General features: G+C 41.0%; 3 protein-coding genes across 4 annotated transcripts; 1 reads left to right on the top strand and 2 right to left on the bottom strand.

Moving 5' to 3' along the window:
* Positions 1-1,254: 1,254 nt before the first annotated feature.
* Positions 1,255-15,068, top strand: nvl (nuclear VCP like). Of its 2 annotated transcripts, none has more exons than XM_079560474.1 (23): positions 1,255-1,394; positions 1,667-1,737; positions 4,375-4,427; positions 6,229-6,319; positions 6,408-6,468; positions 6,701-6,883; positions 7,794-7,896; positions 7,959-8,032; positions 8,808-8,942; positions 9,030-9,131; positions 9,204-9,321; positions 9,427-9,571; positions 9,731-9,992; positions 11,140-11,358; positions 12,578-12,682; positions 12,816-12,878; positions 12,953-13,072; positions 13,214-13,313; positions 13,684-13,790; positions 13,924-14,000; positions 14,067-14,161; positions 14,276-14,361; positions 14,958-15,068. In XM_079560474.1, exons 1-23 carry the CDS (start codon positions 1,338-1,340, stop codon positions 15,000-15,002), a joined length of 2,472 nt encoding a protein of 823 aa, XP_079416600.1. In that variant the 5' UTR covers positions 1,255-1,337; the 3' UTR covers positions 15,003-15,068. The 2 variants fall into 2 exon arrangements, with proteins under 2 accessions (XP_079416600.1, XP_079416599.1); XM_079560473.1 differs by having other exon boundaries at positions 11,137-11,358.
* A 750-nt stretch (positions 15,069-15,818) lies between these two features.
* Positions 15,819-19,201, bottom strand: degs1 (delta(4)-desaturase, sphingolipid 1). The gene is made up of 3 exons (XM_079560502.1): positions 18,958-19,201; positions 16,710-17,452; positions 15,819-16,557 (listed from the first exon to the last, which is right to left on the bottom strand). Exons 1-3 carry the CDS (start codon positions 19,037-19,039, stop codon positions 16,411-16,413), a joined length of 972 nt encoding a protein of 323 aa, XP_079416628.1. The 5' UTR covers positions 19,040-19,201; the 3' UTR covers positions 15,819-16,410.
* A 2,834-nt stretch (positions 19,202-22,035) lies between these two features.
* fbxo28 (F-box protein 28) lies at positions 22,036-26,668 on the bottom strand. The gene is made up of 5 exons (XM_079560498.1): positions 26,471-26,668; positions 25,900-26,009; positions 24,623-24,761; positions 23,289-23,484; positions 22,036-23,143 (listed from the first exon to the last, which is right to left on the bottom strand). Exons 1-5 carry the CDS (start codon positions 26,657-26,659, stop codon positions 22,656-22,658), a joined length of 1,122 nt encoding a protein of 373 aa, XP_079416624.1. The 5' UTR covers positions 26,660-26,668; the 3' UTR covers positions 22,036-22,655.
* Positions 26,669-27,767: the final 1,099 nt, after the last annotated feature.

The following is a 27,767-nucleotide window of genomic DNA, read 5'->3' as shown; positions in this document are numbered from 1 at the left end:
CGTCCGTCTGGCTCATCTCAAACACACCTATTATTTTTATTTATTTTTTGCTACTGACTTTGACACAATGTAAAACAACAACAAACACAACAAAAAGTCAGATTTATCGCGTAAAACATATACAAATATTTACAAAATGATTACAACATTTATTTGATAGTGTTTTTTTTTTCCACGTTAACTGAATCTGATGAATGTAGCCTATTTACACAGTGTGTATCAGAAATAAAAACGTTGTAAATAAATCTCCCTTTTTGCAAGATTCAATTTTTCACACAATACAAACCATTAACATGCATTACTAACGGAAAAACGGTCAAAATCCGCCCAAACCAAACCCAAAACCCAGACTCTACAAACCAAAGGGGGAAAAAAAAACTTTATTTTGAAAGTTATAGACCTGGATATACTAGTTTCGTTTCCGCAGTCAGTGTTATAGTTTCCATGCTGCAGCTTCATCACACCGGCGCCACATTAATTTTACTGCTCAAGTTATCCACAAACACAGGTAAGCGTGTGTTGGTCCGGACACTGAGTGGGACAGCCTTTGTCTCAGTCCACGCAGAAGGTCCTGGCTCCACTTTGCGAGATCTTTGGGATGTTCATGTTGTTTACATCTACACGCGTGTTTGGTGTTTTACTGCTTCACTTGATTATGTGACACAGTGTTATTGTTTGACGCTGACGGCTGGCAAAAGGGGAGCTTTAGAGACAATATTTATCCTTAACTACTACTATCAAGAGCGTGGCAGGCAAAGTATAACCATTTTCAATACTGACATGTCATTTATGAATATTTGGATGTTTAAAGTGATGGTCTGGAAGTCTCAGTGTATTAGAAATGTTATAAAATGTGCAACGTATTATATAATTTTTTTTGTAAAATCTTCCTGGATCTCGGCAACTAGTCTAGTATCCTCCGGCATTGCCCAATGAGACCAGCTTTTTCTGTGAACCAGTCTGTCTGGTCCAATCAGGAGGGAGGGGGAGGAGCTTGATCGTTTACTTTTTGTTCCTGCTCTCCTCATTATGCATATTAAGAAGGGCTTTCTGGTGTATATATTTCTATGGGTTAAAGAGGGAAGTAATTTGATTGTTTACTTTCAAGTCTCTATCTCTTCTCACTTTACAAACTTACAGACTATCACTTTAATAGGTGTAGTCTGAGAATTGTATGAAATCTTGTGTGCAACTACATTAACTAATATAATAATTTACATAATAATTTACTTTTCCATACTTTTGACCTGATCACAGAGACGCTGCAGCATCTACTGGAGAGCCTAGACTCTAGACACTTAAGGGTCGTGGACAGCGGGTGTTGAGAGGAGCCACCCATGAGGAACAGGAGCGGAGGAGGTGTGGATCCCCGGCTCAGACACCGGGTGCAACAGGTACCATGGGCCTGCTTGGGTGGTTAAACCTGCACTGGTAAAGTGCTGGATAAGAAATGTGAGCGCTGAAACACAAGTGTGACTCCTTGTGCTCACGAACAAAGACATAGCTTTTTAAGTTGAAGAATTCAGTTGCAACTACAAATATTTTCTACAACAGATGTGATGTACAAATCTCTAAAAACTGGAGCAGTCCCTCTCAACATACTGTACAATCATGTTCATGTGACTGCTTATACCAGCAAGAGTAATGATATATTCAAATCTTGCAGTACCTGGGATCGAGCAACAGTCAGTATGTGGACCTATCTGAAGTTGCCCTGCAACTGCAGAAACTGTACAGGTAAGATATTTTATTTATCAATGCAAAAGATTGTCTGATTTTTGTCATATTGTAAGTTAAAGGGACTATGCGGAATTAAAAAAAATATGTATTTTCCTCCCCCGACATGTTCCGGCCATATCCTAATGTGTAGAATGAGCTCAGACCTGTTCACCACAAATGCATCTAAAATCCTGCACTGTCACTCAAAAAGGTGTTACTTCGGTCCGAATTGCCGTCATGCACGAGCTTAATATAGACGGTGCAGTTACACGCATGACCTGAGGTGGCAGTAGTGAGTATAAAATGGCCAACTTGCATCTAGTCTCTTTAACTTGGATTTAGCAAACTAAAACTAGCTGACGAATAAAGAAGAAAAACATTTTTGAAAGCTATAAATTAAGATGTAATGTAAGACATTCTAGCCCAGGGGTGTCCAAAGTGCTGCCCAGGGGCCAAATGCGGCCCTCAGACCAATATTTGGTGGCCCTCAGCCTTGTCACTGAATCGGTACACATCTTCAGAGATTGTCCTTTTTATTTGAAAAGTTATAATTCTACACAATTCTAACCTAACAACTAATATTTTATTGTGAGACAGTGCTGGCATGAAGGTTTTAAGCATAAATAAAGGTGTGGGGCACAATTTAAACCTCTGCTAGTCCAAGGTTTCGTGGCACTAACCACCAAACTATGGCCCTTCACCCCGAGTTTGCTTCAGTATGCGGCCCCCCATGAAGAAAGTTTGGACATCCCTGTTCTAGGCCAACCTGGCTTATGCTCAGCCTCATTAACTCATCAGCAATAACCGAGTTCAAACAGGTGTTTTTGCTTATGGTGACACAGTTTATATGCGCACTTCACCTTCCGTTCTTAAACCTCTCAGTGCACGCTATCATTCTGCTATTCGTTTAATAACTGGAGACAAACAGAACCCATCACTGTTCACTATATGACAAAGTAGGCTGGTCTTCCCTGTCAAATAGGAGAGAGCAACATTTTATGCATCTTATTTTAATGGTGAGGCGTCTTTCCAATATTACGGCCCTCGCCTCTGGAACGACCTGAGGAGGAGCTCAGGGCTGCAGAGAACGTTCATGTTTTTAAGAGCAGGCTCAAGACCCACCTTTTTAACTTAGCTTTTAACTGACTAATCTATTTATTTAATCCTAATATATAAAATGTATATATATGGGAGGTTGTCCCAGGAGCATTGTTTTAAATGTTGTAATCTGTAAAGTGATTTGTGATACCTTTCGGTTTGAAAAGCGCTTTATAAATAAAGTTTGATTGATTGATTATTTATTTATAAGGGACTTGTTTGGATCATCATACATGTGAACTAAACTACAGCTCAAGTAGCTTCAACAAAAGGTCACATGACAGTTAAGTTCTGAAAAATGGACTCGTAAAGAGTGACACAGGAAAAAAGAGGCTTTTCTTATTACGCCGCCCACAAATTACATGAATTAGAAAGACTTTTACAATTGAACTCTTTCCTCTTTCACATCTAAAACCCGTAGTATTAGATATGTATTAAGAAAATGTTTACTTTTTTTTATTGCAAATGTAAAATCTTCTTCTAAATATTATATTGTTATTCTCTGCTTTGAAACAGGGCGCTCATGAAATAGTCTCGTACTCTTATTGGGCCCTCCCTGAGTAAATAAATATAATTATTTTGAACAAAAATAATGTTACAATATTGTTAATACCTAGCACGTATGTTGGCCGGCCGATATATGGGTTGGGTCCTAATGAACATCCACTGTCCCGACCAATAAATATATAATTAAAGAGAGTGATAAGATGTGCTTGAGATGATTACCAAATGCCTGCATAAAGCGTATTACCCCCTCTTTTCTTTTCACCCTCAAGCGGGCTCATTCCAACACACTATGGGCCAGATCTTGTGGTTCATAGCGCAGGCTGTAGAGAAGACGAGTACGCAGACGGGTGGCGCTCCTTGCAATCGTCAGTGTCATACCTGGCGCAAAAAGTGGGCAGGACAGGAGGGGGGGGACAGACTCGCATTGCTTTCCCCAGACCTGCGAAAGGCGATGGGTTGCGAAGGGGGTTCTCTTGTACACGCGTAACATGCGTGATGCAACGCGCAATGTTTAATAAAGATGAAAGAAATCTTCTTTCTTTTGGACTGAGCTGTGGCTACACAAGGAGCATCATCAGGAGGTAAAGACTGACACACGATGGAAATGTCTCCGTAAAACGCAGATTGGACGTGGTGTTGTGGCTCTTGAAAGCATGTGTGGTTTATTTATGGAAAACTGTTGTTGTTTTGGTGTTAGGGGTGTGCGCGTTGATCTACTGTATCAAAGTAAGCCCGTGCGTAACCTACGCTCAAACAGACTTTTCAAGGCAATTTCGCTTTTGTTTTCAATTGTGCTGCTTGTATGAACCATGCCTCAGTCGGCCTCTTTTTCTTAAAAAACGCCCTCTCCCTAGTGACGCAGCCTTTAGCACAAAACCTGTGCCACATGCAAGATCGCGCGTTGACCACGTTGCGTTTAGAGTTGCACACGGACTGCGCCAGTCACAAGATCTGGCCCAATGTCTACAAATCCTTTTTGCAGACATAGTGTGTCTGCAAACACACTGTCTTTTTTTTTTTTTTTCTCAATTTTACATTTCCTATCCACAGGATGGAGTACGGCAGAAGAAATAAGACAGCTTTCAGGATACAGGTGGAGAAAGGTGAGGATAGAGTTGAAATATATTTATTTCACTGTTTGAATGTTGGCTAAATTATTATTGGTTTTCATGTTCTTTATTGATTGACTGCGGAATTCTTCCGCAGTCAATTATTGGTTTTCATGTTCTTTATTATTATTCCTCTTCCATCTTTTTCCCGATTTTCTCCAGCTTTCAGCACCTTCATGCTTTGTGCAATTTATGCAAGTTATGCATCAAAATGTTCCGCATGTTAAGGAGAAGGGTGCTATTACTTTTGGGACTTCTGCAACTTACGTTTTTTCCGCAATCGACCAAAATGTCGGAGATTTTTCCCATTGACTTATAATGGGGCTGCCGCAAATCCATGCTTTTCTGCACTTTTTTCTGCATTTTATGCAATTTCTGCACTTTGTGCATGTTCAGCTTATGCAACTTGTGGGTTTTGAGGAAAAAATGGCCTTCTGCAGTTTTCCAGTTTTTTTATAAGAGAGTTTGAAATTTTTGCATTGGTGTGTATGTGGGAATCCAGCCAATGGGGGAGACTCCAGGACTTTCAGCCAATTGTGCAGCTTCTGCCAATCAAGCACTGAGGCCATTTCAACAGTTTGACCAGTTTATGGAATATAAAAGTTTATGCAATATTAATAATTTATGCATTTTAAACCGTTTATGCAACTTAGGATTTATGAATTTTAAAGAGTTTATGCAATTTACATAATTTATGCAAATTAACCCATTCATGCATTTTACCACTTTATGCAGTTTATACAGTTTATGCAACATGACATTTTATGCATTTTACCAGTTTATGCAAATTAGTTTATGCAAATTAAGCAATTTATGCAATTTGAACAGTTTATGCAATTTCTGCATTTGCTTCCCGCAATTCCGCAGTCAATCGCAATGGCGCAGCATTTCTAGTTATTATTATTATTATTATTATTATTATTATTTTTAAAGGATTGCATATAACTGTAAACTGACCCTCATATGTTACTGTTGCTAGACAATTAATTTTCGGACCTTGATGAATTTTGATTGCACTACACTTGCACCTTACACCTAGCCTGGCTAACACCAGACTAAAATCACAAGTGATATTTAGTCTGGGGACCACCAATTCATTTTCTCGTAGGAGAGGTGTGGTTTACGATCGTCCATAGTCGTTTATTGGGCGATACGAAAAAAAAAAAAAAAAAGTCTCATGCGTCTGCACGTAGCCCCAGCCAATCATATCATCGTATGAGATGACGTATGACGTACCCGCTGTAAACTTTTGAGCTAAATTATTTAGAACAAGGTCTAAAGCTTGATCAAAAAATACCATCGTGTCTGCTGCTGTCATGTTGGATCCGTAAATAAACTTTTTTTTAAATTATCCGTAAATAAACTACAAGCTTCCATATATCGAATAGCGCGTCATCGTCTTGCCGTCCCTCCTCGCTCTGTGATTGGTTCCCAAATCCACCGGAGATTTGGCCATGGTCCCCAGGCTGTTGTGCAGTTCGAAATAATTCGAGCGCACACAGCAGCCTGGTGTTAGCCAGGTTACCTTACACCTGCTCTATAGCCAATTCTCTACTGAACCAGTTCATCAGTAAGTTGTAACAGACTGATGCCATAATCAGCAGCGTTTTTTTTAACACCTAAACAAGAGGCCCGTGGAGTGTTCGGTGTCAACGAAGGGCTAAGGGGGAGAATTGAGATCGGGCCTGAACAGCTAGACATAAAAAGTCCATACCCATTGCTGAATTTTAGTTCATGATAATTTCCTGGAGACCAAAACAAAAGAACTGATTGCCGTCTGCTTTGCATTTTGCAGTGTACCAGTCCATTACCCAGGAGTCTGGACTGAGTGATCTGGAGAGCAAACATTTGAACAAAAGGGTCAAGCTCAGCCAGAGTGACACTGGGTAAGGCTGCTTCAGTGAACTGTTTTGCACTGCTTGCTGTGTTGTAGTGGGAAATGGTATCCTCCAAGTTTGTCTTTTCTGTTCACAGAGAGGGCTCCAACCTTTCGTCTGACAGTGAGGAGGAGGATGACAGTGTTCTGGGGAATATGGTAGAGAGTTAAGGCTTTTATCGTAGGTTAGAATCACTGTATCCAGTATATAAATGCACTAAAAAAGAATATTTTGGTTGCAAAAACATTGCAGTTTTAATATTGAGCAAGCCCAAGAAAGATTATTTTTGTCAATGTCGCCCACCTCTCATATGTACATGTATCCTAATCCTAATCCTAAGATTTCTGGTATTTGGTCTATTTATCATTAGAGCTGTCTTCTGTGTTACAGCCCACAAACCACATGAACAGCTCTCTGACCAGCCTGTATAGAAAAGGTACTGAGAACTCCGAGGCCCCTGGCACTAGTTCGGTCCCACAGAAGGCAAACCAGTGCTGGTTCATGGACAAAGGCTCCAGCAAAGATACACCCCTAATCGACCTGTGTGATGACGATCCAGCGGTGACAGCAGAGGTAAACCATATGGCTGTTATTACCCATATCCACTAGTGATGTGTGGGTCAGGGCTTCTCTCACCTGCGGGTGCCGAACGTTTCACATTATCTAACCCAACCCTGCCGAAAGTCTACTAAAAAACATCACAATTCAAGCTCTAGCGGTATCAATGAGGCTATTAATATATGATATTTTGTCTGAAGTATAGTTTGTCTGGAGTATGGTTTGTATACGCCAAAACTAACATTTTAGCATTTTAGTTTTTTTTTAAAGTGACCTCAACACATAAAAAAAAAACTTTTCGATCAAGACCTGCTGTTTGGATTTATTTATGTGTTTCAGTTTACAAACATTTTCAAAACACTGACATTTCCGCATTAAAACAAATGACTGATCTTTTTTGCTGTCTGAGATTTCTATTGTTGATCAATTAAATGTTGATATTAAAAATATACATAAAATAAAATGAAATACTGACATTATAAAATATATGACTTTCATATGGTGATAGGAGAGCAAAGAAGATTGGAAGTCATGAATTTGTTTATAATGAAGATTTTGACATAAAGAATCATCCGCTACAGAAAAAATATTGATGCAGTAAAATAAATGTTGGTCCTCAGCTTTGACACATCCACAGCTCTGAACTTTACCAAAGTCCCGGCCCTTAAATATTTACTAAAAAAGTTTGTTTAGGTTTTTGGTTGGACATTTTTTTTCCCAGTTTAACAACAAACAAGCAGAAGGGTTTAAAGTGTCAAAATCCATTAAATTATTGAATGTTTGGCATTTTTGGAAACATATCAAGTAGTTTATGCAAGTAGGAAAATGCAAAACTTAACAAGAGTTAAGTACCAAATATGTTGTAGTAATACTGTTGTTCATAGCGCTGTGATTGTATTGGCAACCCTTGTGTTTTTGTGATTAGGAGAACGTTTCTTTGCTGGAATCAAGAAAATCTATGAAAAAGTCCAAAAAGAGAAGAAACGTGGTCAGTGAATCTGAAGACTCTCGGCCTCTTCACAAAAAAGGTATTGTTCCTCAATGTGGTTATCGCTCGGTTGTTGCTCTCCTCACTCTTGTGTCTGTTTAGCAAAAAAAACTGTGGAAATGCAATATCCAGCTCTGACATTTGAGGATGTTGGAGGAAATGAAGAAACATTAAAGGTTAGTGTCTGAAGATTTGAAGCTCAACTCCCACATAAAAGCACCGCACCACCACAGCGCCTTGTGACTGCCCGATCTTATAAAGAAATAATATTACTACTAATATTAAGTGTTGATAAGTGGTAGGGAAACTTTAGTACTCAGAGGAAACCTACACAGACACGGGTACCCCAGGGCAGCTGTGGCTACAATAGTAGCTTACCGCCATGAATAATTTTTATTACTTCATAGAAGAAGAAGATCTTTATTTATATAGCGCCTTTCACAGACATATAGTCACAAAGCGCTTTACATGAGACAATTGTACATTCACTCCATACTCGGTGGTGGAAAGCTACGTTTGTAGCTTCAGTTTCCCCTGGGGGAGACTGTCAGAGGCGCTTTCGCGACTACACACGTCTGCGCCAACAGACCCTCTGACCACCACCATACATTCACTCACACATCATTCATCCTGGCCTATTGTGCATGTTTTTAGTGGTAGGGGAAACCGGAGTGCCCGGAGGAAACCTACGCAGACACGGGGAGAACATGCAAACTCCACACAGAAAGGCCCCGTCCCTGGTGGGAATCGAACCCGGACCTTCTAGCTGTGAAGCGAGAGCACTAACCGCTGCGCTACCGTGCCGCCCATAAACACACAGACAACAATGTTCTGAGTCACAATTCATTAAATGCTATCAATTAAACATTTTTAAAAAGCTATTGTTCCTGCACATCTGACAAAAAAGAACCCCCCCAAAAACATAGATTACTTTTATTTTGTACATTTCAGGATCTGTGCAAACTGCTCATTCACATGCGACACCCAGAGGTGTACCAGCAGTTGGGGATGGTTCCCCCCAGGGGCTTCCTGCTCCATGGGCCCCCAGGCTGTGGAAAGACTCTGCTGGCCCAGGCAGTGGCAGGGGTGAGTACTGCAGATTTTTTTTTTTTGCATTACAGCAAAGTTTTAATAATGAAAGTGTGATGCTATGCATATGACAATAACCTACAGGAGCTGGGGCTGCCCCTGCTGAAGGTGTCTGCTCCGGAGTTGGTGTCAGGAGTGTCTGGAGAGTCAGAGCAGAAGCTGAGAGAGCTGTTCGACACCGCAGTGGTCAGTCTGTTTTAACTGTGTCACATGATCCGACATAGTATCAGGCCTGTTTCAACTTCTGTTTTCACACAGAGCTCCTCTCCCTGTATTCTCTTCATTGATGAGATTGATGCCATCACTCCCAAAAGAGAGGTGGCTTCTAAAGACATGGAAAGAAGGATTGTAGCTCAACTCCTCACCTGCATGGATGGTACATCCAGCTTATTCCACTAAAAATTATTATTGTAATATTATGTATAGTAGAGACCAAGCTGCAGCTTTCACATTAACGTTATTGCTTTCTGACTGTACCCAGATCTGAACAGTATGACAGTAACTGCCCAGATAATGGTGATCGGGGCGACTAATCGCCCAGACTCCCTGGATCCTGCTCTGCGGAGAGCAGGTCGCTTTGACAAAGAGATCTGCCTCGGTATCCCTGATGAAGCTGCACGCCTCAGGTCAGAAAGGCTAGATTAAGATTAAATCTCGATGAGGAATTCTTTTCTCCGTAGCTCATCTGAGTTTCTAAAAGATTTAAACTGAAAGCTAAACAAGAAAGGAAAACATGTGGGCCAAGGTATTCTTTGATCTGTAATGTAATGTACTGCCACTGTCAGGATTCTGAAGACACTTTGTCGTAAGTTGAAGCTGTCGGAGGATATTGATTACGGGCAGCTGGCGCGGCTCACTCCTGGATACGTGGGAGCAGACCTGATGGCACTATGTCGTGAAGCAGCCATGTGCGCTGTCAACAGAGCGCTTCTGGAAAATCGTGCAAAGGAGGCTCTAGCCAAAGAGGGGTCAACATGCGACTCTCAACTTGAAGCTAAGGCGTCTGGAGATCCTACAGACTCATCCGGGACATCACAAGTGGAGTGTGTAAGATAAAGATGAAGATTGCTAAAATTACATTGACGTAGTACCCCATGCATTTTGCCTCAAAGGCTTCGTCAGTGACACTAAGGTTTCAGCTCATAGGCAGACTAGATAAAGACCTCTCGGAGGGATTAGCTTGACTTGGTCCCTGCCCTCTTTATTCAAAAGGCTATTTTACCCTGTAGGTAAACAACCTTTGTTGTTATCAGTCTAAACAACCCTACTCTCAGCTGATCACTCAGAGCGGTTATATGGACGAAGGAAAGGGCCTGCCTGGGCTGATTGCAGTCAGATTGGAGCAGCATTTCACAGTCTAATCGAATCATGGCGCATTGCATTAGCACAAAGTAACTCTCAACCAAGTTTTATGTTTAATGCTGCGTGTTTGCACCAACAAATTCCTAGTTTGTGAACCTGTTCACTGACAATGAAAAATAAAACTCTGCAGAGTCTAGACGATGACTCAAGAACCTACATCTAGACAACTCCTGTACGACTGAGAGCTTATACAGACCAAAGCATTTTAATGTTAAAGAACTGTAAAGGTTGTGTCCAAATTAATCAAGCTTATTTTGTGTTGAGTTTGAATTCATTTTATTCTGTATACAGGTGCTCGTCATATAAATAGAATATCATGAAAAAGTGCACTCACTTCTGTTATTCAACGTAAACTGTGAAACTAATAATAGACTCATTACATGCAATGTGACATTTGTATAGCCTTTATTTGTTATCATTTTGATTATTATGGGCTCAGCTTATAAAAAAAAAATATATATATTAAAAGTCTTATAAAATTAGTCCATTTTCAAAATTAGTTTTGAAAATGGACTGTAAGCCATAATTATCAAAATTAAAACAAGGCTTGACATTTGTCACTTTGCATGTAATGAGTCTATATCATATATTAGTGTCACAGTTTAAGTTGAATAACAGAAGGAAATGCACTTTTCCATGATATTCTAATTGTATGACGAGCACCTGTAGTGTTAATTTAGTTTTTCATCTTACCAAGGCTTAGCTGGTAGACACAGACTGGCCTGGGGGGCACCAGTCAGAGGAAAGATAGTCACTTAAAAATTTGGTGTATTGATTTTGTGCTTAGAAAAGAGCTTTACTGTAAAGTCTAATGCATTATCATTATTAGCAGGGAGAACTCTGGCACTTGTTGCAGCTCCTGAAGAATTCAGAGCTATTGTCAGAGGACGAACTGTCTGGTCTGTCCATCCTTATGTCAGACTTCAAGTCTTCACTATCCAGTGTCCAGCCCTCAGCCAAAAGAGAGGGCTTTGCTACTGTCCCGGATGTAACGTGGGATGACATCGGAGCGCTGCGGGATGTCCGGGATGAGCTCACCATGGCCATACTGGTGAGATTGAAAAATATAGATAGATGAGCAAATGGGTGTGAGTTATGAAGCTGTTTAGTCGAAGCAAGAGGGAAATTGTAGATGTATGGCCCTCATATTGTTGCTGGGGTGGCCAGTCTTTGTTAGTTTTTAGACTCACAAATAGCCCGCAAAGCACTCCTCTCCTCCTCTCCCCCTCTCCTCCTCTCCCACTGACACACGCTGCCCACAGATGAGCTTATATGGCTGACTGATTAGGAGGGAGAGAGTTCTGGAGCTACATATTAGTTGCACACAGGTGTGTAGCACCCAATACTGGGCACTTGGGACAAACTATTTTGATTTACCTGCTAATTTGCGTAATTAATTCAGCAAAAATAGCATGAGCAACCAGTGGGTTTTGTCACTGTTTTGGCCTGATTGCCGTCAATGACAATAAATAAAAGGAAAAAGAAACTTAAACGATTAAAATGAGGAGAAGGGGCGGAAAGGGCGGAAAGGGCGGCTCAGCGCGCTCTACCTCACTCTGCGCAGGCCGCTGCAGCACAGGCAGAGAGGGAGGCACTCGCCTTGACTCATGTTTAACTGTAATTTATCACAATAAAGTTACACCCTTGGCCTGCTATCATAGTGTTGACTAAGAGCCTTAAAAGCGAAAGAGCGAGGCAAGACTAATGTTTCTCTTTCCTAGTTCTGTGCCATTGCATTACGGAGCACACCTTCTTCAAACACACACACTTGAGTTGAAGTTTGCGGTGCTGAACACCGGCGTTCAACCATTTGGCACATTTTTAAAGGGGGAACTGAGATATCCCCCAGCACCCCCCACCCCACTGTAATTGCTGACTCTGTAAATGAGACCTACTCTGATGTAAAAAGCCTCACAATGTGAAAGATATACTATCAACCTCTTCTAAAAGACCACTTCCTCTGTTATTCATGTCGCCATGAGTGAGTCCATGCAGAGTTATGTAATGAGTCCTTGCAGAAGTGTGATTTTTGCAACTTTTTATTCAAATTAAAGAACTGTGTTCAATTTATAACATTCAAGAGAAACGCATACAACATTTGGACAGTTATGTAATCTTGTTTACAACACTCCTTACCTGTTTGTGTAATTCACACGTTGAAGCAATCTTGTTTGCTGTGGCATTTCCCTGTTACCAGACAGACCTCATAGACCATTAACATCAAGGATGACATGTGGAGACAGCTGTATGATTGTGATTGTGTTTGACAGGCCCCTGTGCGCTCTCCAGAGCAGTTCAAGGCCTTGGGTCTCAGTGCTCCCTCTGGAGTGCTGCTGGCTGGACCACCTGGATGTGGGAAGACATTACTTGCTAAGGTGATCCCTGCACTTAAGGGAGACTAAACTTGATTATTCATCTCTGAATGACTGCTCTGTGAAAGTATGTGAATGTGCAGGGCTGAGGCAAGTAGTTTAACTGCCCTCTTGTTTTCCTTTTTTCCTGAGACAGGCTGTGGCCAATGAGTCAGGCCTAAACTTCATTTCTGTGAAGGGTCCTGAACTTCTCAACATGGTAAGTCATGAGGTGCTGTCTGTCATCAGTGTATCTGTCTGTTAACTCATTGCAGCCTGTGCTCTCATGTCTAGTACGTGGGAGAGAGTGAGCGTGCAGTTAGGCAGGTCTTTCAGAGGGGACGCAACTCTTCACCATGTGTCATCTTCTTTGACGAGATTGATGCTTTATGTCCTCGTCGATCAGGACACGAGGTACAGAAAACAACAAAACAAAGCTGTATATTTACAATATTCTATACATGCTTTTAATAATTTGTGGAGTTAGAAAGTATTTCATTTGCCAAAAAGTTAGGTAAAAATTAAATAAATGTATTAACATTTTTTTGGTCTTAGTCTGGGACAAGTGTGCGTGTGGTCAACCAGCTGCTGACAGAGATGGACGGTTTGGAAACAAGGCGACAAGTTTACATCATGGCCGCTACAAACAGACCAGGTGGGTTTGTGGTTATGGGACCCAATTTGCTTTGTGAAGTTACAATTTTAAAGGGACTATACGAAGTTTAAAAATGTTAAAACTAAGTATTTTCATCCCTCTACATGTTCCAGCCATGTCTTAAAGTGTAGAATGAGCTCAGACCTGTTCACCACAACTGCCTCTAAAATCCTGCACTGTCACTCAAAAGGTGTTAATTCAGTCCGAAGTGCCGTCATGCACGAGCTTAAAATAGGTGTAATTACGCATAAGACCAGAGGTGGCAGTAGTGAGTATAAAATGACTAAGTTGCATCTAGCCCCTTTAAGGCTTGATTTTAAGATGTAGGATTTTAGAAGTCAGCTTAGCGCTTTTTTGTTTAATTTTTCAGATATCATTGACCCAGCCATACTCAGACCAGGTCGCCTTGATAAAACCTTGTATGTGGGTCTGCCTCCTGCAGAAGATCGACACGCCATTCTCCTCACTATCACCAAGGTACAAGAGACTGATTTCCTTCTGATGTAATGATTTATATCCCACAGTCTGCACCAGGAACACCTAATGTCAGTTTCTTACACTTTCTGCTTCTTTCTGTTCATTTGTGCCTAATGACCTGCTGTTGTCTCAGGGGGGGACCCGGCCTCCTCTGGAGCAGGACGTCAGTCTTAAAGACATTGCATTTGATGAACGCTGTGACTGCTTCACGTGAGTGTGCTTCAACCCCTGGTAAGTTTGATCAACAATAGCTGATCTTGTGTGTATATTTTCTAGTGGAGCAGATCTGACTGCTTTAGTGAGAGAGGCATCTGTCAATGCCCTAAGCTCCTACCTCAAAGCCCACAGTTCCTCAGGATCTTCCACTGATGGTGAGTTGGGGTGGCTTTTTTCTGGTGTTCGGTGTGTTCTATGGGGAGTTTTGAGTGTTCTCTCTGTCCGAGGTATTTTAATCTCTACTGGTATCCTGCTCCTGTTGTTCTCAGGTCTGGATCATGTTGCCAACATTAAAGTGAATAAACAGAATTTTGAGAATGCATTAAAGAAAGTTCGACCTTCAGTCTCTAGAAAGGTAAGTGCCTTTGCATCAACCGTCTAGCATCTGTCTTTTCGAACTAGATATTTTATTTACCTTAACTAATTCCTAACTTGACAAATCAAAATAAGTAGTTGTTGCTGCATTATACTTAGATGTGAAACAATGCAACAATGTCTCTGTAGAATCCACTCAATTCTACATAAATGTTGTAAAATGACTGAGTGACGGTCACTGTCAATCTATTTCAGATGCAGAAGAAAGTAACATGCATTGAGGCGCAATTCAAATATGAATGATTATTTTATTTGTATATCATCTGACTTTTATTTGGGGTGGGGATCAGCATTAGAGCAGTGATACACACAAGAAAGCAGGAGGCAGGTTGTTTTTCTCTTTAGGACAGGCCGAACCAGTCAAATAAATAGACAATGTTGCCGTTACAGTGATTTCTTCTTGTGGGCTCAGTGTGGGGTGATTGATTATTACCATCAAACAATATTATGGCATCCTTATTTTCCTTAAACATTTATATCAGATATTTCATACGCTCACGTACTGTGTGGCCATTTGGCAATATCAACTAAGATAACATATTGAAAGGAAAATAACTGTACCCTTGCTCTTTGCAGGACCGTCAGATGTATGAGCTGCTCCGGGGGTCTTTAAGCACATAACAAGACCAACATTTCATATTTTTCCACAAGCTGAATGCTTTTTTTTATTATATTAAAATGTACAGTTGTGTTTTTGTGCTTTTTTTTAATGGGCATTTGATTTTTAACATTGTTTAGTTACGCTAACCTTGAGATTATATGGAAATGCTAATATGAACTGTTACCTACAAATTCATATACCATCTTCAGGTCATAGTGGGTTTGAACATTAAACAATGAGGTACATGGTTGCACCACAAGTTCTACAAGAGCCATCACACTCACTTTTTTTGGTCCCAAATATGCAAAGCAGGTAGAATTATCCCATAATTCCTTGACTGGCGTTATCTTACTAGACTTTAACCTTATTCAGAAATCAGGCCAACTCCAGTTTTCATGAAACTGCTTTGTTGTGAGAATGGATGCCATCCATCAGCATGACGTCAAGAACAAGGTTCATTGACAATTAAATGATACAACTTTAGAATTAATCTATGATTAGATAAATGCCACTGCCCTGGACCAAGTTGGGTGTACAGAGGTAGCATGTTGAATTACCATGATAAATGACTTCAGTTCAAGTGAGGAGTGTGAAGAATGCATTTAAGTTTTCGAAGAGGAACGGTTCTTCATAGGACACACACCAAACCACTTAAATCATAAGGATTTAGAAATTTTATTTAATTAGTTTCCATAAAATACAACCTTATATTCTGCAATAGTCATTTGGGATCATGACTGAATGATGTAAGAAAAAACATTTAAAATGGCTTTAAAATATAATGGCCAATTAATGTAAAACTGAACACAGTAACAGTCAATCAACAGAACCAAAAAACGACTGCACAGATTGGTCTTTTGGATGAATTTATATATTCGATAAATGAATTGGAGAAGGCACTTAATAAGTAACATCTGGAACTCATCCATGTGCACCGGATTAAAATCAACTGGTCTCAGTGGCCTGATCTATGCATTTGGAGGAAAGAGGAAAAGGCATTTGTGGCGCAGTGAACGCAAGCTTAAAGTGTAACAACAGTGCATGGTTTGGTTACATTATAACACTGTCCTGGTCAGTCTTAACTCGAGACTTCTACAGGACAATGTTTGTTGGACATTACAACACACAAACTTCTCTAAATGGGTCACAGCTTGTGGTCAGCAGATGGGTATAAGCAAATGCCAAAGTTAATTATTTATCACCGACTTGTTCAAAGCTAGTTCTGACTAATCTATAACAGAAGTGTCATAAATGTGAAAACTTATCAGCGTTAGTTAAAGTTGACTTCTTTATTCCAACATGGGTCAGTGGCTCTCACACAGTCACTGCCGGCTCCTGCAGTATCCTGTCCTAGTCTGCCACAGTCATATTCATGTGTGCTCACGGTAGAAAACAGGGCTTTAAAAGGATGGGGAGTAGAGTTGCAGTTCACTCCTGCTTGACGTCTCCTTTCAGCTTTCTCTTGATGCGGGAGTATGGACTGAGAGTATCATCCATGATAAAGTCATACAGAACTCTGACCCATGATGAGTACTGGGGCAGGTCCTCATAATACTCTGATGCAATCTTCTTCACCTGTAAAAGCACAAACAATATTTACAAACGGCAGAAAGCAGACACTTTCAATTTGTATTTGAACCATTAAATTTAGTATTTTTTAACGATACTCAAAGAACTACATTCTCAGAGGCTGTGTTGAAAGATCAATGCCAGTAAAATGCACTCACTATTGGCAGCCTGCGTCCTGGGATGCTCGGGAAGTCATGGTGCTCATTATGGTAGCCCACATTGAAGGTGAGCAGGTTGAGCGAGCCATAATACGAGTAGGTCTCATGACCTTTGAGGAACATGTAGTGCTCTGCAATGAAGTGACCAGAGATGGGGTGCAGGCCCATCCCCAACATAGAGCCAGCCAGCATATAGAACACAGGCTTGCCCCCCCACATGCAGTACAGCAGAACATTAAAGCTCATCTGGATGAGCACATTGGTCAGCTCCAGCTGAGTGATGGGTTTCGGGTTGATACACAGCGGACGAATGGCATAGAATAGTGGCTGAAGAATAATCCATATAAGCTTGCGAAGCCGTGTGCTAAAGAACCAGCCTTCAAAATCAGTAGGGATATCCACATCCACGCCATCACCCCCCAGGTATCGGTGATGGTCGAGGTGGTAGCGCTTGAAAGAGGCTGAATAAGGCAGGCCAATAGGAAGGTTTGCAAACATCGCAAAATAGCGATTCCACAGCGCCTTGTTGTTTCCAAAAGCTGTGTTATGAGAGATTTCATGAATAGCGAGGGTCATCGAGTGGTTGACACAGCTACCAAACGTGTAAGTCCAGAAGAAGACCCACTTCCAGTCCAGATCTTTCACCAAATAGAAGGCTAAAAACTGGATAACCACCATCATGCAAACAATCCACTTGAGCCTCGGGTCAGGGCCCATCAGTGACTTGATCTCTGGATATTTTGCTGTAAGGGTAACAGACAAAAAAAACGTTAAAACAACATGCCTGAGCAGTTAAGTATTCAAGTATGCAGAAGCAGCATCTTGTAATTTTGCAATATAATATATATATATATTTGATTCTTTAGAGAGGTCACAATATCCAAAATCATTATGTCTCATTATGTCAAAGAAAAGTGGGTAATGTGTATAAGACCACAACCTTATCACATATTTGTGCTGCTGACTTGTGCTGAGGTTACATGAAATTCCTGCCCATTGACCCCACCACCATTTAACAAGTAGTAACACAAAGACAAACTATGGTCACACTTACACACTTTACACTACCTATACTAAATCTAGTACAATGTAATCTGCTATGTAATAATTTACCTATGTAGTACATATACATTGGAATAATGATGATGGGAGGTACAATAATAAGACCCTTAGGGCTTAAGGTTAGGATCACATTATGAACCTGCAAACTACTAACACGTATTATTCCATTGTGTATGTAACTCATTGTCACAAGATATTACACATGGTTGAATAGGACACTACATTGTACTAAATTTGGCAAGTACACCATCATGGGTGGTGTAAAAAAAGGTGTTACCCAAACTAATTATATGTAACTCATACACCTGAAAATAGCGAAAGACCGTTTTATTCAGAATACAAGAGCACTAATCCAAGTACCAAATGCATTACATTTTAGAGGCATTCTGTGATATTACGCCATTTAAGAACCGCAAAATGTTGAAACAAAGCTTATTGCAGTTTCCTCACAAGGCCCAGGAGCCAGAGCGGAGTGTTATGTGACTGCTGTGCTCGATGTACATTGTACATGTCCTGACAAGACTGTCACAGACCTGAACGAGAATCTTGAGTAACTGGACCACAACAGTAAGTAAATAATTCAACTCTATTCATCGTCAGTACTATACACTATTCCATCAGAGAAGCAAATAGCTGACCAGTGCCTAACAATAAACATTTTAATGCAGAGTGAGTCAGACAGACAACAACACACAAGTAAAGTCGACATCAAATAAGTTTGCCCGTTTATGAAAGCCCGAGGTGAGCGGGTACAGACCGTTAGGTGCAGCTAATAATCATGTAACAGGCTGCTGTGCTGCTCACTCGGTGGCCCAGGGAGTGGCGCGGATGTCAGCTAGCCGCCCACAGCTGTGCAAGACTTTTAGAGTGATGTTGCCATTTTTATTGTATTTTCTTAACTCAAAACCACAGCATAATTGTGAGTGTGAAAAAAACTATCACTGTAAAGTAACAATCGAAGGTAAAGTGAAACCAATGAGTACATGGACAGGACACATAGCTTTCCGTTGCAAACCGTTAGCCTTGCACTGTCCTCAATGCTTTCGCTTTTTAAACAAACTTTTCAAGATTTCTTTACTGTGTCTATATGTATTCCCCGCCATGTAACCGTTGTACTGTTATACTGTGTAATATTTGCGTCTTAAGTTTACGCAAACCAAGCCAACGGTAAAGCTAGTTAGCTTACCCAGAATCTCTTTCCTCCGGTCGGCATGAGGCTGGTCCGTGTACACCCATTCGTAATCTTGACGCGGGACCTGGTTACCCATGGCAGTGTTTCAGCGAACGGCTACAAATGAACAGATGTATACTTTGTCAAACGTGTACAACTGCACTCTGTGTCCCCCTACTACACGTCGCCTCCCCGGCTGTTATCTAAGAATTGACCCCGGGCAGACGAAGTGACGCTTGCTTCGAACTACTCCGCCCACTACACCCCGCCCCGCCCACTACATCCCGCCCCGCCCCTGTAGGCCCGAGAGATGATTTTAAAAATACATAGACCTACTTACATCATCAGTGACATCAGCTGGAGGCAGGAAGTGATCAAGAGAAATACGATTAAACTAAAACTAGTGATTATAAGTGTAAAACTACAACTAAAAAACGTGGTCCTGTTGTGGCTTAAGGTGCAAGAACAAGAAGAATGACATTTGAGACGATAAAATAAGGTTTATCTGATATTTCCAACACGAGTTAGACATTTGTTTATCGTTACTATGACAACAGCTACAATGGAAATAGATAGGACTCTGGCTTCCAGTCTCCAGCTCAGCCCGGAATGTTTACAAACAATTAAAGGATCTATACTGCACACAAGTTACACAACCAATATATTTCAATACAATAAAATAAAATAGTAGGCTATAATATAGTTTAATGAAGACTTCCAGACAACTGATTATTTGTGCCTCGGATTTCTATTTTTGCTATTATTCTCTGCCCTTTCGGGATCCTGGAGAGCACCAGATCGTTGACACAAGGTTGGATCCGGAGAGCGCTCCTACAAGTTGTTTGCATAGCATAATTTGTTTCCCAAATTTAAAAGCTTCTTGAACAAAGTGTCCAAGCAGCAACGAAAACAAGGATGAAAATGCAACAAACAAAAAAAAGACAGAAACAGCAACAAAAGAGCGACAAAAACACAATAAACAAGAGACAAAAACACTACTTAAAAAGAGACAAAAACACTACTTAAAAAGAGACAAAAACACTACAAAAAGCGACAAAGAAGCAACAAAAACACGACTAAAAAGTGACAATAAGCAAGGGGGGAAAGGGGGGATGAAGAAAGCAACAAAAAAATGACAAAAACAAGAGGAAAAAAACAGACCAAAAAGAAACAAAAACCCATCAAAACTGCCTAAAAATGTGACGAAAGTGCAGCGACAACATAATAAAATAAAGTCGCCATCAGTTATGTAGGTCTTAGCTTTCAAATGAGGCGTTACTTTGGCCTATAGGCTGTAAACTCCAGAAGATACGTTTTTAGTTTTGGTATTGGGATTTGGAGAAAATGCACTTTCGTTAAGGCGAGGGTTAAGAGGTTAACCCGGATAGGCTAGACATGAATCTATATAAATTATGGTCAAATCCTTTGAAGGAGGACTCTAGACCGCATGGTTCACACTTCTGTCTACAATATTATGTAGACCCCAGCACGTTTGCATTACCTTGACACTGCTACAGTTAATATGTCTAATAAAGCAGCTGTGTTTCTGTGTTCCCAAAACCTCAGATCTCGTGTCTAAATTGTTATTAAAAAGTACCAGTACCAGACAAGTGCCCAATGTAATGGCGCAAACTTGCAAGCAGCAGGGGGGCCAGTTGAACGAACGCAATACGTTTGGCTCATTTTGTCATTTGGGATTTATGTCGGCTAGAGGCGACCACTACCACACACCGATAGGAGCTCGGTTTGTAACTAGAGGGATGTGAGTGTGAGTCCGGTGATGGTCACTGTTGAATAAGTCGTTTGACTTGACAACTGGTAAATTCAGGCTCACTGCTAACCTGGCTAACACCAGGCTGCTGTGTGCGCTCGAATTATTTCGAACTGCACAACAGCCTGGGGACCATGGCCCAAATTTTCCGGTGGATTTGGGAACCAATCACAGAGCGAGGAAGGACGGCAAGATGATGACGCACGGAAGCTTGTAGTTTATTTACGGATAAAAAAATAAAAAAAAGTTTATTTACGGATCCAACATGACAGCAGCAGACACGATGGTATTTTTCGATCAAGCTTTACACCGTGTTCTAAATAGTTTAGCTCAAAAGTTTACAGCGGGTACGTCATACGTCATCTCATGCGATGATACGATTGGCTATGGCTACGTGCAGACGCAAGATACTTTTTTTTTTTTTCGTATCGCCCAATAAACGAGTATGGACCATTGACAGTATCGTAAACCACACCTCTCCTACGAGAAAATGCATTGGTGGTCCCCAGACTAAATATCACTTGTGATTTTAGTCTGGTGTTAGCCAGGCTAGCTCACTGCTGTAATGCCTTTTCACCACCAGATGGCGCCTATATTATGTAGCCTACCAACACTGTGTGATACAGTGCGACACAATCATAATCATTATGAATGTGTGTGACACACACTTTGAGGTATCATCTGCCCATCACTAGAAAGCCCTTTACCTTAGCTCTTGCTTTTTGATTTAAAAACATTGATGTGCCCTGCATGATTTTGATTTTAATCTTTGTGTCGTGGAGACAATAAAGGCCAATGTAATCTGTCAGTATGCATAGATGCCTTCTCAACATTGACATCTTGTTTTCCCCATTCACTATTCTTTCCTCATCAATCAAAAATACTATTCATGAATACGTGGATTAACAGCTCTATAACAAACTACACAATACACATTGATAAGCAGTTTTAATTTGTACATTTCAACAATATAGTGTGCAACAAAACCACAGTTGGCCACAAATAGGCAAACTTTGAAGAAACTTCTTGGTATACATACATGAAATAATTCACAATCTACAGTTTTAAATTACAGAGATTACAGTACAGTTTTCTAAACTGAGACGCGGTCTCAAAATAAGCCACTAGATTACATCCGACAGCTGTGTCTTCACACGTTTGTTTACTGCATGTCAACCTTTCACCAAATGTTCATGCCAAAAAAAATAATCAAAAAGTGAAAAATTTTCCCCCTAAACTAACTCCACAAGCAACAAGTTTCAGACATGATCGCTAAATTGTGATGAATGTGTGTGGTCATACAGAAGAGTGCTATTCATATTTGCTTCACTCATTTCTGTTGTACCCAAACTGTGTTCTGTCTATATGAAGATGGGGTAGTAATAACGTACGTTTGTGTTTAAATCATTTATACACATGAACTATATTTGCCATTTTATGTAATTTTAGGTATTGGACATGGACTTGCACAAAACACAGTGTTACATTGTTATAAACTGTCAATGAAGTTGTGAGGGGTCTTCAGAGAGTCATTGCTGTACTCACTTGGTCAACACCATGAAACTAGATTGATTGTGCCGTTCTTCAGCCAACATCATAAGAACGGATTGCAAAACGGCACTCTTACACAATGTTTTCAAAGTTAACAAAAACAACAACAAAGCAAAACTAAAACACACAGAGTAATAGGTGGTGTTGAGCATGAGGCCGTTCTATCAGTGATCAATATGACAAAGCAAAGTGTGGAGCTGCACAGTCTCAGAGCAATCTCAACTATACACATGGCAGAATGGTAGAGAGTGGTATGGGGCCCTCGACTGGTGTCACAGACGGTATAGAACAGAGGCAGATGGAGGTGACCCCACAGGTGTATGACGGGCTCCCGTACAAAGGGAACGGTGTGTTGAGTACAAGTGTGATCAGTCAGACGATTTCCTTTTCACTATTTTTTGCTGCGCAGGCGCTTGGAGTGCCGGGGCACCTCTGAGCTCTTCCTTGTGCGTTTGAGTGAGGATCCCCTATCCTGGTCTCTAGGTGCTGACGCAATGGTACTTCCCGCCAGTATCACAGTGGCCACGTTGCCAGCAGAAGAGGATGTGGATGTGGACGGGGCAGCAGAGGCGGGTTGGGATCCCCCCAGTGCAGCCGCACTACTGTCCAGTAGCTCTCGTAGCTTGTGTTCCAGCTCTGCGAGCCGAGCATTCTGCTCTGCCATCACTTGGCTCTGCTCGAGAAGCTTCTGCTCTTGGTCCTGTAGCTGCTTCTGCTGCTCCAGCTGCTTGACTCTGATCTCCTGCATTTCTCTACGCAGAACAGTCATCGATGCTCCATTCACCTTAACCTGCTGCTGTACCTTGGTCATCTCTGAGCGAGAGGGGGTGTTTTTGGCCAGAAGCGACATGGTGGTCAGAGACGTGGAGGGACCAGCCACTGAAACAATAACTTTATTAGAATGACCTAAAATTCAACACAGAATTTTAAGAGATTAGCAGATTGAGAGAAACGTTATTGATCCATAAATTCATGCCAAATTATTTTATTACTGGACTCTACCTTTATGTAATTTTTCACTTACCTTGCACAGTGCCAATTATGCGCCCAGTGAGTTCAGCGCCTGGTAGCTTTTTCTTTAAAATGGGAACAATTTTCTCATCAAAATACTCCATGGCCATGGAGGAGATGTCTCGCAGCTCTTGTAGGACTTCATGTGCCCGCTGAGGAGCACGAGTGGAGTTAACGTACCTCAGCACTCGATAAATCTCATCTATGACCTGTTGGTAAGTTACAGAAAAAGATGAAACATTATGGAAACAAACCAAGAACAACTAATAGTTTCCTTATTACACTATGATAGCACTTGAATGATTTGTTGTATTGTACATGTTTAAATAAGACCTTAATTACGCGGGATAAAAGACTGCATGCAATGCAATTATGTTTTAAGTAAATCAGCAGTGTGCCAGAGCAGTAATGCCCCTTTACGGGTCTTGGCCTATCTATAGCCTGTCTCTCAATTGGAGTCAGATTTCACCCAAGCTGATCTGGTTGTCTTAAAGGTTTCCGTTTTCTCCCACTGGGTTGTTGAGTTTTTTCTTGCAGGAGATGGAAATATCCATCTGCTGCTTCACTGCAGACTGTTCATTTGGACAATACATTTGTTTGTCTCTCACTCTCACAGTTTGATGTCTGTGTTATAACTGGTTTCCAAATTGGTGCCATTTGCAAATTAGAAATATTTGTGCTGCTCTATGAAGTACTGCTGTTGTGGTATTTGTTTGTGGTCTTTAAAGGGTCTATTCTTAAGGTGCTTTTATTTATCTAGATTTGAACATTCACTATTTATGTCAATGTGTTTGATGACAACTAAATCCTATTCTGCACATCTTTTTGTTTGTGTGTTCTTGCTTTATGCAAGAAAACACTGAAAAACTTAAAGTATGTCTCTCATTAAAGGGTCTAGCTGCAAGTTGGCCATTGTATACTCACTACTGCCATCTCAGGTCATACTTGCAACTGCAACTTTTATATTAAGCTCGTGCACTGTGGCAATTTGGACCCGAAGTAACCAGTTTTAGAGTGACAGTGCAGGATTTTAGAGGCAGTTGTGGTGAACAGGTCTGGGTTCATACTGCACCTTAGGACATGGCAGGAACATGTAGGGGGAGGAAAATACTTAGTTTAAACATTTTTAAACCCTGTATAGTCCCTTTAAACATGGTCAATGGGTTCTGATCAAATACCACACTGTTACTTTAATTATTCTATCAATATTAGAAACTAGAATGTAAGAACTGTTGGGTCTAATAATGTCTTAATTACAGAAAATGTCTTTATTTGTTATTTATAATATAATTTTTATCAGTCCATCATTCAGAACCTAAATGCTCCAAATGCAAACAGAACACTAACCTTTCCAGGTATGAAGCAACAGAGGTTGGAGTCCACATATTTCATAAAGGTCATGTTGAGAAGAGAGAGCCGAGTCTCCACAGCGGCCAGGATGTCTGCATGACGCGCCAAAGAGTGATTCCTTCTCTCTGACTCCCGTCTGCATAAATCAAAATCCGTCTGATTATCAAGATGTGTTGATTATTATTGTAGTACAATCCAGTTGTTGTCAACCTGGGGGTCAGACCCCACGTGGATCAGCAGATTATATGGGAGGCATATTCAAATTCACATTTTGCATTAGCGATTACATTAGCGATCTCGGGGGCGGTGCTGTGGCGATTATTGATTTGAACGTCTCAAAAAATGTTGGACCTCTCCAATAATGTTTTTAATTGCCCTTAGACCGCTTCTAACACCTAGAAGAGGAGATTTGAATTGGGCCTGAAATGTATTAAAATAGATGACTCAAGGCCAGGCTTCTTAATCAGGGTTGTACAACAGCATGTTTAAAGCAAGCAGGGACAGACCCACTAGTAAAACTACCATTGATAATGTCAAGAACAAATGGTGCTATAAGGCTTCTTAAAGAAGTCGAGGTGGGATTGCATCAGATGGTGAACCAGAGGGTTCCATAGGACTCGCTAATTCACTCAAAAAGGGCAGACTATAAACACACATATATTATATATATATACATTGCTTCCAAATTTTTTAACCGTTTATTGCATCCATTCTTCCCTACACCCATGAAATAATCTCTGGCTGCTATACTACTGCAAAGCATGATCGTTCCATCCCCATGTTCAACAGTAGATAGACTAACATAAGTGTTTTCATGAAATTCTGTGCCCTTGTGGTGGGAAAAAAGCGTATGTTTGACAGAAAAAATAAATCATGTTCGCTTTGTAAACACTGGTGTGTCTACCTAGCCATGAGTTCTTTGAGGCAATTGGACAAATACCTTCAAGTTCCATTTCTGTCCTGAAAATGGTTCCATGATGATAAACTAAAATGACATAGTTCAGTGTTGGGCTCACTTATCTCTGATTGGATTATTAGCTCTAGAAGTAAAGCTAAAGTGTAAATGCAAACACATTTACTGAATGAATACATTCATAAATCAGCAAAATCAATGTTTTATTTGACTAGATTTACTTCAAATGCTCCACGAGTGCTTGACGTGGGTAATGTTACATTTTTGTTGCCCATGAGCAATACAAATTGTACAAATTGTTAATTGGGAAGATTAAAGATGCATCATTCATAAGTCTTTATTTTCAACACTGTCCACTTACCGGGGCAACTGGGCTTTGACCTGCCTCTGGCACAGACTGTGGTATCTCTCCACCTTCAAGAAGCCCTGGTTCAGCACGCGCTGACAGATCATGTCCAAGCGTTTACACACCTAGCCAATGGACACGCAACAAAACTGTCACAAACTATTGCACAGAAATAGATTCACTTCCTAAAACTAGAACTGCAGCAGATAGTTAACATGATTGCGTATGTTGCATAGTACACACACGTCGCACACATAATATTATTGGCAATTTGGCATAATCTTTGTAGGTCAAAATAGAGATGACACGTAACAGTAAAATCCATCTCAATATTGCACCGACAGCTTTGGGTAACGTTGAGCGCAGAACATGACCCCCCCCTGGACTAAAACTGTGAGGCACATATTTCCAACCAACACCGTAACCCTCACATAATAAGCAAGGGCTATATTTCAACCCGAGCAGCATCAAAATGCACCGGTGCCAAGTACTCTGCCACATATCTTACTGTCCCGGGCGCATAAACTAATGTAAGTGTCTGTAATTAGCATTAGCTTTGTTCCCTGCAGCTTGTTGTGTCTCTTACCGAGCGCAGAAGGCTGATTTCATCGTAAGACAGGAAGTTGAGAATCGTCTCTATGGCCACAATAGGCAACCCTAACAGTGGGTTATTTTGGTGAGATGAATCCGCGGGAGAACCGCACTGTCTGGTCGAAACCGAGTTCGAGTCCAACGACCCAACACATCCATCAACCCTATCCACCATGGCAGCCATCTTGGTTTGCTAAGGAGGAGGCGGAAGTGACGTTAAGGGAGCTGCAGTCCTCTGTAGCAAGCAGGCAACAAGGTGTGCAGATGTTGCATTAAAATATATTCTCTGCTATTTTTGAAGATAGCTCAACCATAAATCATTTCATATATAGTATTTTTTTTCCCATTAAATATTTATTTACAAGTAAAAGTTTCTGAAGTCACCATTGCATTTCTACCTTTTTTTTTAAGTCATGTCAAACGTGTAATAAACTCACTGTCACATGTAATGGATGGACAGGCAGTCTGGAGTTTGGATGCGGCAGCCAGGGCGAGCAAGGGAGCAATGTAACTTAAATATTTGTCAAAGAAAACAACTCAACTTCAACATAACCAAACGTAGGACTCAAAATAACTCAAAATAATCACTAATACACATGGGTTTGTGGTAAGCAGTAGTTTTTTTTAATCCGAGTATGCAAACAAACAAGACAGCCGCAGAGGAACCCCTATCCAACAGGGACTGGTCAAGAACTGAAGCTCCAACAAGGACTGGATGCTTTACACAGTCTTGCCCTGTCTGCAGAGGGACGCCCATCATACCTGCCTGTCCTGTCCGTCCATGGGAGTGGATCGCTCCTCCTTTGTTTCTCCCCGAGGTCTCTCTTCTCTCCCACTCGATTTTTGAGTTTTTACTTGCCGTGTAGGTCCTGTGAGGTAACTCCTGTTGTGATATAGAGCTGAACAAAGCAATTGATTGATTGATATGAGGCCTACTTGCTGCCTCTCCTGCTCTACTGGTAAAAAAAAACAACATAGGTCCACCCAGGTGCGCACTGTGCTCCCTGCACCACTTCCCCATATCCCTTAGGTGCCCAACGGTCTACATCCATGGCTACTCTACAGAACAAGTACACCATTGATTTCAAGCTAATAACAATAAAATGCTTCACCTTCATTTATGGAGGCACATCACTTTCATATATTCCGGGAATGTCCCTCACTGCAACATTTAATGAGGTGTTTAAGGTCGAAATCATGAATGACCACAAGTCTACTTGGGTTTAGCTACAAACTTGGTTAGGAGGGGGGGATATACGGCTGTTGAAGGCACTTTTAGCAGCCAGCAAGAA

This window comes from Gobius niger, assembly GCF_951799975.1.
Source record: "Gobius niger genome assembly, chromosome: 7".
NCBI lineage: Eukaryota > Metazoa > Chordata > Actinopteri > Gobiiformes > Gobiidae > Gobius > Gobius niger.
The sequence above is the reverse complement of the archived record's forward strand: the minus strand, read 5'-3'. Positions and strand labels throughout refer to the sequence as shown.

Excerpts from the sequence above, each read along its gene's own strand:
- nvl (XM_079560473.1), top strand. The coding sequence starts at position 1,338 with ATGAGGAACAGGAGCGGAGGAGGTGTGGATCCCCGGCTCAGACACCGG. Across the intron at positions 9,993-11,136 it reads GGACATCACAAGTGGAGTGT|CAGGGAGAACTCTGGCACTT; the intron begins GTAAGATAAAGA and ends TATCATTATTAG. Across the intron at positions 13,314-13,683 it reads GGCCGCTACAAACAGACCAG|ATATCATTGACCCAGCCATA; the intron begins GTGGGTTTGTGG and ends TTAATTTTTCAG.
- degs1 (XM_079560502.1), bottom strand. The coding sequence starts at position 19,039 with ATGGGTAACCAGGTCCCGCGTCAAGATTACGAATGGGTGTACACGGAC. Across the intron at positions 17,453-18,957 it reads CCGGAGGAAAGAGATTCTGG|CAAAATATCCAGAGATCAAG; the intron begins GTAAGCTAACTA and ends TTACCCTTACAG. Across the intron at positions 16,558-16,709 it reads CAGGACGCAGGCTGCCAATA|GTGAAGAAGATTGCATCAGA; the intron begins GTGAGTGCATTT and ends GTGCTTTTACAG.
- fbxo28 (XM_079560498.1), bottom strand. The coding sequence starts at position 26,659 with ATGGCTGCCATGGTGGATAGGGTTGATGGATGTGTTGGGTCGTTGGAC. Across the intron at positions 23,485-24,622 it reads GTTGCTTCATACCTGGAAAG|GTCATAGATGAGATTTATCG; the intron begins GTTAGTGTTCTG and ends ACTTACCAACAG. Across the intron at positions 23,144-23,288 it reads CATAATTGGCACTGTGCAAG|TGGCTGGTCCCTCCACGTCT; the intron begins GTAAGTGAAAAA and ends TTATTGTTTCAG.